Raw genomic sequence first — 14,997 nt, 5'->3', positions numbered from 1 at the left:
CTTGTTTTTGTTAGGTGATTAATGGGCTAATTGTGTGTAGTCAATCAATAGAAAGGGAAATTCAACATTCTTTTATTAATAGATCCAATAAAATTTATATTTTAGCTTCTTTGAAGGTTCTAGAACATCTTGATATGGTTTATTATATGTGTACCTTGGGACAATCTTACATGTTCAGGTTTTGCCACACATCTATTTGCAGCTGGAACAGTGTGGTACTTTTTTAAAATATAGTTTATAACTTCAAAACAGTTTATTATTAGTGATGACTTAAGACAGAAATTATACAAATACTGCTAAACATATTACAGAAAATCTGCAGCTGAGCCCAGTTGTGTCCCGTGTTGCCCCTTATTGACACGGTAGCCCTGTATTAGCCCCCATGTTTCTTCTTTTTCTTCCACAATGTAATCATCATGCGGCTAATGTCTGTTCTGTCACTATTAAATTGCTAATTGCACTATAACCAGTGACATGATTTATGTTTGTGTATCAGACAAGCGGCTACCAATTTTGAGCAAAACCTCTTTAGTACTGAAAATGATAAGTATCTTATGAGCTCCATGCCACATGAATGTTGAAATAATGAAGCCCCATCCCTTTCCATTTTACATGCAACTGCTGCAAACTTGCAAACCATGGTTTGTTAGGTACAATCAATTCAGGCAAAATATTTGTACTTGTTATTAAACTGCATGCATGTTACACTTAGAACTTTTGGTTCATGCAGACAAGTGATGGGTAGTTACAATTAAAATACATTGATCTGTATTAGAAAATTAGGTCTCTTGTGGGGGCACTGAGGCACTGAGTAAGTGAGGGGTAGGATATTGCTATGTATGAGCTGTTTGTGTCTAAATTTGGGCCTTCATACCATGGATACTACAATCCTACAATCCTGCAAAAAATAGATGATATTGCAAAGAAGAAAACAAGGGTGAGCTAATTTCAAGAAAAAAGACTGTCTAATACATTGTTTTCAGCCCATATTGACTGTGATTGATATTTCAGGGTGAGTTTAGGGTTTGGGTGGTAAACTTTTTTTTCATTTTTTTTCATTTCTCCAACTGGAAATACTGCAGTTGTTGATATCAAGTATAGAGAAATACATTGCTTTGTCAATTTTATTTATATGCTGTTTTTTTTATCAGTCTCTCCTTCACCATTTCTCTTTCTCTCTACTAGTTAATTTCTTTGTTTAATCTTAACTAGGCACAGACTCAACTCAGCCACTTATTAAAGGCATAGCAGTTCTGTTTATTTATATAAGGACAACACAGTGTGCCTTCTTCTTCCCTAAGGCCATTGGTCCCTCATTTTATTAAATATTGGGTCAAATATATATATATCAATCGCAGTCAATATATATAGAATATATACAATATATATACTGGGCAGCTAGGCAACATATGAGATTCAGTGTCAGTAAATCTAAGGTCATGTACCTGGTACATACAAATATGCAAGCTACTTATACCCTTGGGACTGCACTAGGCAAATCCATTATGTAAAATCACCCTGTAATCCTTGTAGGTAATAAACTTGGCTGTAGCAAGCAATGTCAGTCAGCAGCATCAAGGGCAAATAAGGTCTTGAGCTGTATTAAAAGAGGCATTGGGAAGAGGGGGTCATTCTTCCACTGTATAGAGCACTGGTAAGGCTCCATCTAGAATATGCCATACAGTTTTGGACTCCAGTGCTCAAACAGGACATTATTGTCGATAAGCCGATTTTCTACTTCCCCTTGACAGTAAAGTCAATCATCATTGGGTGCAGGAATACATTTTTCCGGTGTGAGCAACTAATAGGCATCATCAAAAAGCAAGAAATACATAACTCAGAATTCATTAACATTCTATTATTCTCTGCTATACTGGACAGAGTTCATTATTAATTATTCTTTTCTGAGCTCAAAATGTTTTGAACTTATGTTATTATACAAATCCCAGGGAATATGGAATTGAAGTAGTTTGAGATTTACAGTAGTGTTGAAGGTACAGAAAGGGTTCAGAGTTGTAGAAAAGTATTTTCCAGCACTTCCTACTCTTTGGCATACCATTAAAGAATCATTTGAAAGCAATACCTGATCAATGCTGTTTTCTTATTTGTGCCTCCTTATTTTTGGATTGTATTTTGTAATTTAGCCTTTAGTAGTATCTCTGTAAAGAACCCCCGTGATCTCTAAAGTGTTAGAATTTTCTCTTACAGAGACAGCTAGTACAAGGCAGTCTGGATTGGCAAAGTAATTTCTGGGTGCAAAAGAGAGAGAGAGAGAGAGAGAGAGAGAGATAACGTTTCGGTCCCTCACAGGGACCTTCATCAGGAATCACTGTTTGATTCCTGACCGAAATGTTGAGCAAAATAAACCTTTGGAAGATTGATTCAGCAGGTCCTGTGAGTGCCGTTCTTCTGCATTGCTTATATATGTATATAGATAGATAGATAGATAGATAGATAGATAGATATAGATAGATAGATATACAGATATATATATGTAGGCACAACAACTACTAACGTTTCGGCTGGAACACAGCCTTTCTCAAAGTGTCCACAACACAACAAACAACGGTTAATATACAAGCAAATACATGTGGGAGTGTGACCAGCAGGGGCTGTGTTTGTGACATGTTGCGTGAGAAATTGATTGGATTCATAAACTGAATACCCTAAATCCCAGGGGACTGAATGAAACGGTCTCCTATGCGCTGTTCATTCATAAGTAAATTGCTTAAAACTAATTCTGATATATACATTGGGCGTAATCAAACTGTGCTATTTCTGTGTAATGGTCTGTCTGCCCTACATGTGAATTATTCTCATCATTAGAGTGAAGTAACATACAGTAAGACTATTAGTTTTGTATAGACATTGATTTTAAAAGATATGATTTGGAACACCTCGTGAAAAATGTTTATAGAGATACTCTCTGGTTCTGTAAATTAATTTAATTGTTGTCTGTTTTCCCCCCTCACTGATATTGACAAATATAAATGAAAACTTATTCTAAACCAATTATTTTTATTCACCTTTTTTCATCTTTTATTATGTGTTATGCATATATTTTTGCTGACTTCAGCACAGTCTCATGAAGTAGAAGGCTGCGGAAGGCTGTGGACACCATGTGGTGTGAGTGAAAGCTGATACCCAGAAAGGGCCTCTCGGCTGGGTCGCTAGGGTCATGGACCCTTAGTTACCGGAACAGCACCAGAGAGGAGCGTCACGTGGGCTCTAACCTGAAGCGAAGTTGGAAAGCGCTGCATAACTATGGGATCGCCTTGTAAGGTAGAACCCTAGAGCACAAGTGCTGATCCTGAATTAGACTCTCACAGCCTCACAGCAACAATGGAGATTTGAGACTTTGGATGTTCCCCTAACCAACTGTTATATGGAGGGGACCCCGGGAATACAAACTCCTAGATTTCGACGGCCAAAATGAGTATGTACAATATATCTATTAAAAAGGGTTTCTTTTTTGCGCTGGCACACCGTGTATAACCGTGTATCACATAAAGATAAATGTAAGAGTGTACCCTCATTTGTGGGAGGCGCATTTAAGGGTACACTCTTACTTTTATCTTTATGTGATACACCGTTATACACGGTGTGCCAGCGCAAAAAAGAAACCCTTTTTAATAGATATACATACTCATTTTGAATTAGCAATGATTCCCAACTTGTATGTATATAAAAAAATTTTTTGGCACATAACGTTTGTTATCTGATACTGTATACGTAATATGAGTCACTACACACACCTGTGCATGACGTCAGGTGCAGTTTTGGCACCACTAGGGCTTTTAAAGAGGGATTTGGTTGGTGTGTACTTCACTTCCTGACAGTTTAAGTAAATAGCCGAAACGTTGAAATAAACACTAAATTGTTTTTCACCTATAAGAAGTCCTGAGAGTGCGTTTTTTTCGCTTGGTTTATGATTGACTCATGTATAACCTGCACCCAAAACTGGTGCACACAAAACCAAAAAATATACTGCCTGGGTGCAGGTTATATTTGTGGGAGGCGCATTTAAGGGTACACTCTTACTTTTATCTTTATGTGATACACGGTTATAATTTTGAATGAGCAACAATTCCCAACTTGTATGTATATAAAAAAATTTTTTTGGCACATAACGTTTGTACTCAAAGGTAGGGAGTTTGTTCACCCCCAGACAGGGCAACACATACAGCTACATGGTCACTTTACATGTATCTCGAAATTTGCGGTATACGTGTTGACATGTCCGTGTGGTCTCATCTACGTGGGTGAGACCACCCAGATGGTCAAATCACGTATATTGCAACATCGTTCTAATATTAACCTAGGCAATACTGTATTAACTGTATCGAAACACTTTGTGGATGTGGGTCACACTGCTGATCAGCTTAAATTTATGGTGTTAGAAGTAGTGCCTCCCATAAGAAGAGGGGGAGATAGAGAATTGAGATTAAAGAGAAGAGAAGTGTGGTGGATTAATATGTTCAAATCTTTACATCCGCAGGGTTTAAATCGTGATTATGACCTGTTTTTGTTTTTATAAATTATATGATGTTGCTCTGTATTGACATGGATGCAAATTCTGAGGTCATTTCCTGTGTGTTGCCTATATAATGTGATACTGCTGTGATAGGTTGAGAGATTTTCTGGCTTGACAAAGGACACATGTGCTGTCCGAAACGTTGCTGCTAAGTGATGCACTGACTTTTTAATACACTGTTTGTAATATACGAGTGCTGCTTCTTCTTTCGATATTTCTATATTTCTATATATATATAATGATAAATGGACCCGCACCCATTGTATATCGTGATATATTTTATTCACAAATGCATATCCATATGCATTTGTGAATAAAATATATCACAATTTTCACGAAAAACCTTGGAGTGCAGGTCCATTTATCATGATGTATCATTAAGCTTTTGACCTACTTCTATTAAATCCAGTAAGAGTGCGGACATTATGGGGCAGATTCATTAAGGGTCGAATTTCGAAGTTAAAAATACTTCGAAATTCGACCCTCGAATTGAAATCCTTCGACTTCGAATATCGAAGTCGAAGGATTTAGCGCTAATCCTGCGATCGATCAATCGAAGGATTTTTCATTCGATCGAACGATTAAATCCTTCGAATCGAACGATTCGAAGGATTTTAATCCAACGATCGAAGGAAAATCCTTCGATCAAAAAATCACAGGCAAGCCTATGGGGACCTTCCCCATAGGCTAACATTGACTTCGGTAGGTTTTACCTGCCGAAGTAGGGGGTCGAAGTTTTTTTTAAAGGGAAAGTACTTCGACTATCGAATGGTCGAATAGTCGAACGATTTTTCGTTCGATTCGTTCGATTTCGTTCGAATTCGAACGAATTTAACCAATTCGATGGTCGAAGTACCAAAAAAATACTTCGAAATTCGAATTTTTTTCATTTTTTCTTTCTTCCATCAATTAAATAAAATCTAAGGAACTTCCACATGCAGGGTAATTAACTAGGAGGTGCACCCTCTGCTTAGATAAAATTGCACACATATATTTAATATTTATGTTTGGTATGTTGCACATTACAACATTTCTTACCCTAAAAGTGAAACTGAAAGTACTGTCATTTTCCAGCTTCCTGGTTCTTCAGTGCAATTGTCGGAGGAGGGCAGGTAGTTAGTCAATTTACCTTCAATGTATAATTTGCTAGCTATTCAAGGCAAAAGCAGGCGGAGCAGAGGAAATAAATTAACTCTTGTTTGTAAATCTGAGACACAGGCTATAGATTGGAGCCAGGGAATAAGTAATTATCCCTATACTGGAGGTTCAAATGCCTATTTTTCTTACCTTGCAAATACATCCAGTAAAAAAAGTTCTGCACTGCCAACCTGATCTATGTTTATACATTATTTCTTTTTTTATATTTTGTAACGGCAAATAATAGGGCATTGAAGAAAATGTTTTTGCTTCAGAATGAAACCACATTTCTATAGTTTGCAGAAGAGAACTGACAACCTCCCCATTTGGATTTTCAGTTTTAAACCTGCTTTCAAGACTAGAGGCAGGGCCCCAGAATTTAGAGAGACTACCCAGTCTTTTGGAGAAGCAGACATGTTGCACATGCCTACTGTTGTAGATGTTAAATGAATGACCCAGCTTGCAATGTTGGTGATTTTCTGCTACAAACTCTGATCAAACTCTGTTTTTTTCCCGCTTATTTATTATTACATAAAATTTGCTTTGTGGGAAAAAAATCAGATTTTCACAATTTTTTCAGATATTTTATCAGATTTTCATGAATTTTTCGGATTTTTCATCCGATTTTCAAGATTTTCACAAATTTTTCGGATTTTTCACCCGAAAACTCCAAAAGCTTTGGGGTATTGCACGAAACCTAGCGCACATCAAAAAATCATTGGGACTTCTCCCATTGACTTATCTGCAAACTTGACAGGTCTGAGATGCCGGATTTCCAGATTCTGATTTTTCCATCCTGGGGGTTTAATAAATTTCGAAAATCCTGATTTTATAAAAAAAAAAAAAATCACAAATTTTTCGAGATTTTTGCATTCCGAGTTTAGTAAACAACCCCCTGAGTGTCTCATAATATCAAAAGAAAATTACAGGTATGAGATCCTTTATATGGAAACCTGTTATCCAGATAGCTCCCAGTTGTGTGAAGGCTCTCGCCCATAGACACCATTTAATCCAGATAATCTAAATTTTTAAAAACAATTTCCTTTTTCTCTTTAATAATAAAACAGTACCGTGTACTTGATTCAAACTTAGGTATAATTAATCTTGTTTGGAGGCAAAACCTAGCCTATTGGGTTTATTTAATGTTGAACCAGAGAAGAGATGGGCAGCACTCCAGGATAAAGTAAAAATTGCCTTTATTTACATACAGCAGGGCAGCATAGCAACGTTTCGAGCCTCGCACGGCTCTTTGTCAAGCTTGACAAAGAGCCGTGCGAGGCTCGAAACGTTGCTATGCTGCCCTGCTGTATGTAAATAAAGGCAATTTTTACTTTATCCTGGAGTGCTGCCCATCTCTTCTCTGATTCCTGTGGCTCAGTGTGGAAGGACACTGCGGGAGGTGCACCCAAGCAATTGAGGAAATCAACCAGGTGTGTGCCCCTCAAACCCCTTTGGAACTGTTTATTTAATGTTCAACCCCCAAGGTCCTAAGCATTCTGGATAACAGGTCCCCTACCTGTAGTAAATCTAGGGCAATAAATGACCATTGTGGTAGAAGAGAGATATTTTGAACACTGTCTGCTAGAAATAGTTAAACATTTTCACAAATAAGAATAAGCAAACTCATTTTCAAGGCCACTATATTTAAATACTGCTTTATGTATACACACTCAGTCTGCCCTTTCATATCTCACACATTCAGGGCCATTGTAATATCACAACAGAGTGTTTTTCTTTATATGTTAAATAATAAAAGAAGAGAGGACTGCCATTGTGACCAAGAATAAATCACAAGGAAAAAGCGAATATTTTCCTTGTAAACTGATATAGCATACATCGAAGTACGAACACTTGCTCTGAACAATAAAGAATAAGAGAAATAAATCAAACCAAGAGATCAGCTGTGTCAGACAGATGTTTCACAGCATGAAAACAATACATTGTATGTGCAATAGCAATGGGCATTCCATCAACACCTATGTAATGCAATCAAAACTAGTAGAAATTACTGAACATAGTGAGGAAAAGGATCAGTTAGGAAGTGGGAGAGACAGTTTTTATTGTGGTGTATTCTGCTTTCAAATGTACCCTCCTCCTTTCTGGAGCTTGCTTACTACCTGTTCAGTGCAAGGCTGCAAATGTTTTCTGCTTAAGCTCACATCTGGTTGTGCTCTGTTTTCAGGTGGCTATACAAGTGCTGACACCACAAACTAGCTGGAACAGTGGACAGCCATGTCACATTTTCACTGCCAGTAACTATGACCATGCCCCTACACAACAAAACCACTGGAGTTACCCTCTTGCATCAGATTCAGTCTTCAGAACTGGAGACCTTAAGCAGACCACCCCTGAAGATCCCGCTGGAAAGACCACTCGGTGAAATGTATGTGGAAAATAACAGGACGGGCATTTTCAACTACCCTGAGGGCACCACTTATGACTTTGCTGCTACTGCTGCACCGGTGTACAGCTCTGCTAGTCTCAGCTATGCACCCAGCTCAGAGACATTCGGATCTAGCAGTCTGACCGGACTACATACTTTGAACAATGTGCCTCCAAGTCCTGTAGTGTTCCTTCAAACCCCACAGCTATCCCCGTTTATCCACCACCATGGCCAGCAAGTTCCATACTATTTGGAAAGTGAACAGGGCACGTTTGCAGTAAGGGAAGCACCACCCCCAACATTTTACAGGTAACCAAATGTAAACCTTAAATGCCTAAGAGATTCTGCTGAATTTTTTGCTTATAAATGGCTGCATCCAAAATCCCAAAAATTGCCTTACCAAAATAGCATATGCTTTTATCTCTTAATGGGTTAACAAAATATTGACGAAAGTATAAGCAAAGAAATACTGGCGTGTTTTCTTCACAGTTTAGAATCTGTAAGATATCCAGAGAGTTCAGTTAAATTACTCCCCCAAAGTTTTGTATAAGAAGTGCCTTTTTGAAATGAAAAGAATTATCTTGGAAGTAAAAATTTAAAAGAAAGATTTTATTCAGAGTTCTCTTCGATCCCTACTTTAAATACAAATCTGAATGGACTTTGGCACAGTAGTTGCTTCTACTTGTTTTTTCCTACAATTCTGTAAATCTGTTTTATAATGAAGGTGCTGGGAAAATAGCATATTGTTTAAATATATGTATGGAAAAAAGTGCATCTAAATTGCAGATCTGTCCCTCTATTTTAAAGTTAGAAAGTTAAGAGATTCTATACTATTTCCTACCCTAAACATATAAAACGTAGAATTAAATACAAATCCATCCCATATCTACTAAACTGCTAGGTCAGCTCTAATACAGTTTATGGACTTTTATGCCTGTATTTTACTATTGCAATGGTCTTCAGATCTTAAACCATACTTAACTACAGACACACCACTGCCAATAATCGCAAGTAGATAAGTGACTATTTTTTTATTTAATGAAAAAAAAAATGCAATAATTCAATTAAGCAATTCAAAGTTGGGATATAAAAATTAGGAGGGAATTTTTGTACTAGACATAACAGTGTTCTTCTTGTACGTTACAGCTGAAAACTGTTTAGTAGGTTATTTCAAACTCATTTATACTTGCCTTTACCTTGGTGGCACAAAAGGAAAGAGGGGGCTCTCTTTGCACCTTATATTCGGCTGAACCATGTAAGCAATATTTTTATACAAAGTGGCAAAGGGCAGAATCTTAATAATTTAAGGCAGATCCTGCTTCTCAAACTTGTGCCCAAGCCTTGCCTATTTTGCATGATTTGTAGCTCAAAACTATATGTTTGTGAAAACTGCCTACCAAGTAAACGTTAGGCATTCTTGGCTAATGATAATGACATGTGTAATCATTGCACACTGGTATGCAGTTTTTGAATGCAACGTCTACATTGTTAAGGTATTTGTTTGGCGGGAAGTAAAAGCGGCAACATGCAATGCCAAGGGATGACTATTAATAATTAAAACTAATTGTAATTAACTGTATTGCTGTTTATAAAATAAATATCAGTAGATGTAGATGTAGATAACACATTATTAATGAAAGCATGTACAGATGTAGGATCTGCTATGCAGAATGTATGGGACCTGAGAAAGGGAGAATCCATTAAAATGAAGAATAGTTAATTGAAACAGTTGGGAGTGGCATTGCTGGTTTTCAGATCTCTCTGGATAGTGAGTGCTCAATAACAGATCCCATACCTAGTTTATAATCACATTCTCCTCATATTAATCTTTTGAAATCAAGCTTCAGAACAAAATAATTAATTTTACCATCATTTCATTAAATATGCATGAAAAAAATCAGCATATATAAGTAACTTTAAAATATAACTGTAGTTCAACTTTAGATCTGTAAATGTATATACATTGGCAATGCAGATTATGTACTGAATGAAATAATGAGAGATTGATCTAGGAATGTTCAAAACCTTCCATTAAATTGTGTAGTAATACAAACCTGACAGATGGCATAGTAAGGTCACAGTGACAAACTGAGACTTGTTTTTCATATCCGAATGAAGGTTAACCTTTTAATGATGGTAGGAGTGTGGGAGGGGTAATAAGTAATTAAGTATATTTTCAGCATTTTCATTATCTCAGATTATTTTAGGAATTATTCATATGTCCAAAAAATCCATTTACCTAAAACTACTTCTACAAATGTTAACCAACACTTCAACACGTGGCAATATGGGGTTTTGTTCAAGGGTTCTTACCTTGGTCCTTATCAGTAGAGGAGTCCCTTTGGGGATGGAAAATTCATGGCTGATTTTAGGGTTAGACATAAAGAACATTTACCTTCATTCTTATCAGTAGTGGAGTCCCTTTGGGTATGGAAAATTCATGGTTGGGTTTAAGCTCAGGCAAAAAGAGCATTTACCCGAATCCCTATCAGATTCACTTAGAGATGGAACATTCATGATTGGTTATAGGGTCAGGAATAAAAGCAATTACCCAATCAGTAGAGGAGCCCCTTGGAGATGAAAAATTCATGGCTGGGCATATAACATTGGTGGCTAGTTTTAGGGTCAGACAGAAAGAGCTTTTGCCTTGATGACTGTTAGTATAAGAGTCATTTTGATTATGGAATATTCATGACTGGTTTTAAGGTCAGACAGAGCATTTACCTGGGCATCCTGTCAGGTTGATAAATATTATATTGTATAAAAAGTTTTACATGCAGTATTTTCTATAGATACATCATGTATGTCCAGCCTGCAGCCCTTCAGCAATTACCCACAGCCAAAGGGATACCTTTTAAACAGGGCTGCTAGTCGTACATGCTGAATTCATGTATTGTCCCTGTATTGTCTGCAGCCATAGGCACATAATGCAGAGCCACACATTTCTTTTGTTCTTAATGGCTCTACCTGTGCACCTCCCGAACTGCCCACAGAATTACCCTGTTGGTACCTCATTGTAAATGCTGCAGACCTCTGAAAAAAGTCTTGGTAAAATGACACAGCACTGATATAGAAAGAATTTAAACAAGTGCAGTTGCTCATAGCAACCAATCAGAAATTAGTTTTGATCAGTCTACTACTTAGAAAATGAAAGCTCATATCTAATTGGTTGCTATAGGTAACTGCACTTGTGCAATTTATTGACTAACTTTGTAAATGACCCTCAGTTATGTTTGTGTAGAGCCTCTTGCTGTATCACATAGTTGTGAACCATACCACCATACTTTTCTGTTTCAGTGTTGTTTACTCTAGTAGGAACAATATTTTAAATCCAAAATTGAATTGTTTTAGTTTTGTATTTGAAACAAGCGGTCTGCGAATCTCATTCATTCATAGCTGGCATGAAGTGTGCAGTAAAGCCTCGATTCGTTGCACATAGTGATGGGTGTATTTGTCCCGTTTCGCTTTGCTGACAAATTTGGGAATTTCAAGTTTCACCAATTTTGCCGCCCGCGTCAATTTTGACACCCGCGTCAATTCTGACGCTCACGTCAATTTTGACGCCAACATTAATGTCAATGGGTGTCTGAATAATGTTGACGCGCAATGGTTTTGTCGCAAGCTACTTTTCTGACACGCATCCAACATTTTTTGAAGTCGGAAAATATTTGTGGCAGTTTCGCAAATTTATTCGCCAGTGTGGAAAATCACAGCGAATAAATTCGTGAAACTGCCGAATTTATTTGCCCATCAATAGTTGCACACTAAAATCCATCTGATTGTCCTTTCCATTCTCTGAACTTTGATATTTAAAAAGCCTTGGTCAGCTCTTGTGTCAATATCTCACTGAGCCTCGTGAAAAGAAAAAAGATATTGAGAGCAAAAGGCAAATTATAAGCTATAAGGGACAGGTTATTATTATGTCTAAATCAATGTGCAATTATTATCTGAGCATATGCAGATATTCCCAGATTAATGTAAAATATTGCCAGGCATTTAGAAAAGAAATACTGTATTTTTTCCCCAATAAATTCAAATGGCTTTCACTGAACGTGTTTTAAGCAAAAAAGCAGTGTCCTTGCGTAACCCTGTTGAATGTTTTATATTTACTTATTGCCTCGCCTTTGGGTGACCTTGCTAGCTGCATATTTCCTCAGTGACAAATGATCATATTCATCATATTATCTCTTACTACTTAAAAACCTGAATTTGCTGGTATTTTAGTAGCCACACTCCAGAAAGACAATGCACTGCCACTTGTAACACAATTTTGACTGTGTGATTATAATGTGATCTTTGGGTTTATCTCTAATATATATATATACATGAATGAATATACGAATATATATATATATATATATATATATATATATATATATATATATATATATATATATATATATATATATATATATACGTATCCCACAAAGAAGGTCCGCACTCTATATATATATATATATTACACAAAAGCCATGACTTGTAAATTATATCCTTATAAACTGTGAGTTCTGATGTCATCAGTTATAAACAGTTCTGATGTCATTTCTGTCACATGACTCACTGAAACTTGTGTATTATAATAAATAAAGTACCCCCAGTTGCAAAATATGAGGATATTAGAAGTTACCTCGGAGTTCCATGACCTGTATAAAAACACTCAACCTTCGGCCTCGTGTTTTTATATGGTCATTAAACTCCTCTGTAAGTTATAATATACTTATATTTTACAAGAGGGGGTACTTTATTCACTAGATATACTATTATTTTCACTATATATATATAGAGAGAGAGAGAGAGAGAGAGAGAGAGAGAGAGAGAGAGAGAGAGAGAGAGAGAGAGAGAGAGAATAATAGAGTAATAGAGGGCATACCCCAAAAAATTCACCAACTGCCTGGGTGCCAAGTGATAGTTCAGCAAGCACATCCACATCAAACTTAGCACTCACAGGACTTGCTTAAAATCTTCATCTAAGTTCATTTCTTTTTTGTTTGCTGGTTGGCAAGGCATTTCTGCTATGCAAGAAGTGCAAGCCCTTGAAATCTATAATTTGTTTTGGTACCATGCCAGGAAAGATTTGGCCAAGCTTGTATGCTGCAGCATCCCAGCATCCTCTGTAGGTTGCATTCTTATATTTTTATTTGTATGTATGGAAATGTATGAAAAGGACCGTGGGGATGACATTGTGTGTGTATATATATATATATATATATAAATTTATTTATTTTTATTGTATACAGCTTATCATCTTATACATTCGGGTGTGGGTCCATGAGAACATTTCTGTATATTATTTGACCCTGTGTGGTTGCAGCTAGTAAGTTGCAGGTAAAACCTAGTCCCTTTGTAAAATGTATAATGAAGCAATAGAATTCTTACTGATTTAGATAAAATTGAGCGTAGGACTGGCCAGATATGGGATGACTGTAACGTAGTTGGCCAGCTTAAATATATTGCAATATATGGACAAACAATCCCTGTTTTGTTTAAAGGGTAAGGCATTGTTCAGTAGCAGTATGCACAAAATGTCTCAAATATATATTGATAATGGGTTGAGTGCAGAGGACTCTTGTATTTGTCTATATATATTTTGTGGTCACAGCCTCATTGCACCTAATGGTTTTAAAAAATAGTGGTGAGCATAACTTTCCCTTGTTTGTTATAGTATATATATATATATATATATATATATATATATATATATATATATATATATATATAGTCATTCAATTTCCCTCCCTGCCCCTAATTTGCATATGCAAATTAGGATTAGTTCGGCTGGGTAGAAGGATTCGGCCGAATCCTGCTGAAAAAGGCTGAATCCTGGCCGAATCCTGAACCTAATCCTGGATTTGGTGCATCCCTAAAAAAAAAACCACCATTCCATGTGTCAAATCATTTAGTATCATGGGGGCAAATTCACTAAAGCACGAAGCAGCTAATTCGATGGCGTAATTTTTTTACTTGCGCTATGGTGAAGGGACGTAACTATGCTAATTCACGAACTTGTGCATTTTATTGAACGTTACCTCTTGCGCCAGACTAGCCTTCGCCACCTCAGACCAGGCGAAGTGCAATAGAGTAGATAGGGATTGCTTCAAAAAAAGTTGAAAACCATTTAGACATGGGACAACATGGTGCAGGCCGGGACAGGCAATCTGTGGGTTCTGGCAATATAGTATTCCTCTAGCATACTAGAGGAATACTATATACACGGCCACTACACCTGCTCATCCAGCAATGTGGTTTATGCAATAACATGCACTAAATGCCCAACAAGAGGCATTTACATTGGAGAAACCACCGGTTCACAATAAACAATAAAAAATTGGACACACCAGTAGGTGAACATTTTAATAGCCCCAACCACAGTCTGGGAGACTTTCAAATTTCTGTCATCAAAAGCAATTTCAAAACAGAAAATGAACGCAAAGTGTGGGAATACAAACTTATGCAAACCTTCATAAGTCTGGAGACAGGACTAAATTTAGGCCATGGATTCATGGCAAATTACCAAGACTAGCAACAAACACATTCATTTTTTCTGTGGAGACAACAAACTATTACAGGAATCTGTTATCTACTTCACACTGTAGGTCTAATTTGTGCCTAGCCTGGACTACTTTGCATAACCCACCTCTCTGTAAATCTGTCCCTGCTTGTAATACAAATTAAGTTTATGTGTTGTTTCTCCTTTTGTCCCTCACAGTCTTCTTTGTAAACAAAATGCTGTATATATGTCAGTGCCAACAGAGCTTCATTGTAATCAGCTTTGAAGAAGGAACTGCAATGTTCTGAAAGCTTGCTGTGATTATCATCTTGGTTAGCCAATAAAGGTATCAAACCTTTACACCACTTTTGTTATGATTAATCATATACAAATCCCATGGAAGTTTTCAGCCCGTGATGGTGCTAATAATCCCTGTAGTTAAAACTAGTGATGAGA

General features: G+C 36.8%; 1 protein-coding gene across 1 annotated transcript in view; it reads left to right on the top strand.

Moving 5' to 3' along the window:
• esr1.S (estrogen receptor 1 S homeolog) overlaps positions 1-14,997 on the top strand; it is a 111,088-nt gene that overhangs the window by 22,637 nt on the left and 73,454 nt on the right. The window contains 1 exon segment of the mRNA NM_001089615.2: positions 7,854-8,363. Coding sequence (NP_001083084.2) covers positions 7,930-8,363 — 434 coding nt within the window. The 5' untranslated portion in view covers positions 7,854-7,929.

The sequence above is a fragment of the Xenopus laevis genome, chromosome 5S (assembly GCF_017654675.1).
Source record: "Xenopus laevis strain J_2021 chromosome 5S, Xenopus_laevis_v10.1, whole genome shotgun sequence".
Lineage (NCBI taxonomy): Eukaryota > Metazoa > Chordata > Amphibia > Anura > Pipidae > Xenopus > Xenopus laevis.
This window is presented reverse-complemented; position numbering and strand designations above follow the sequence as displayed.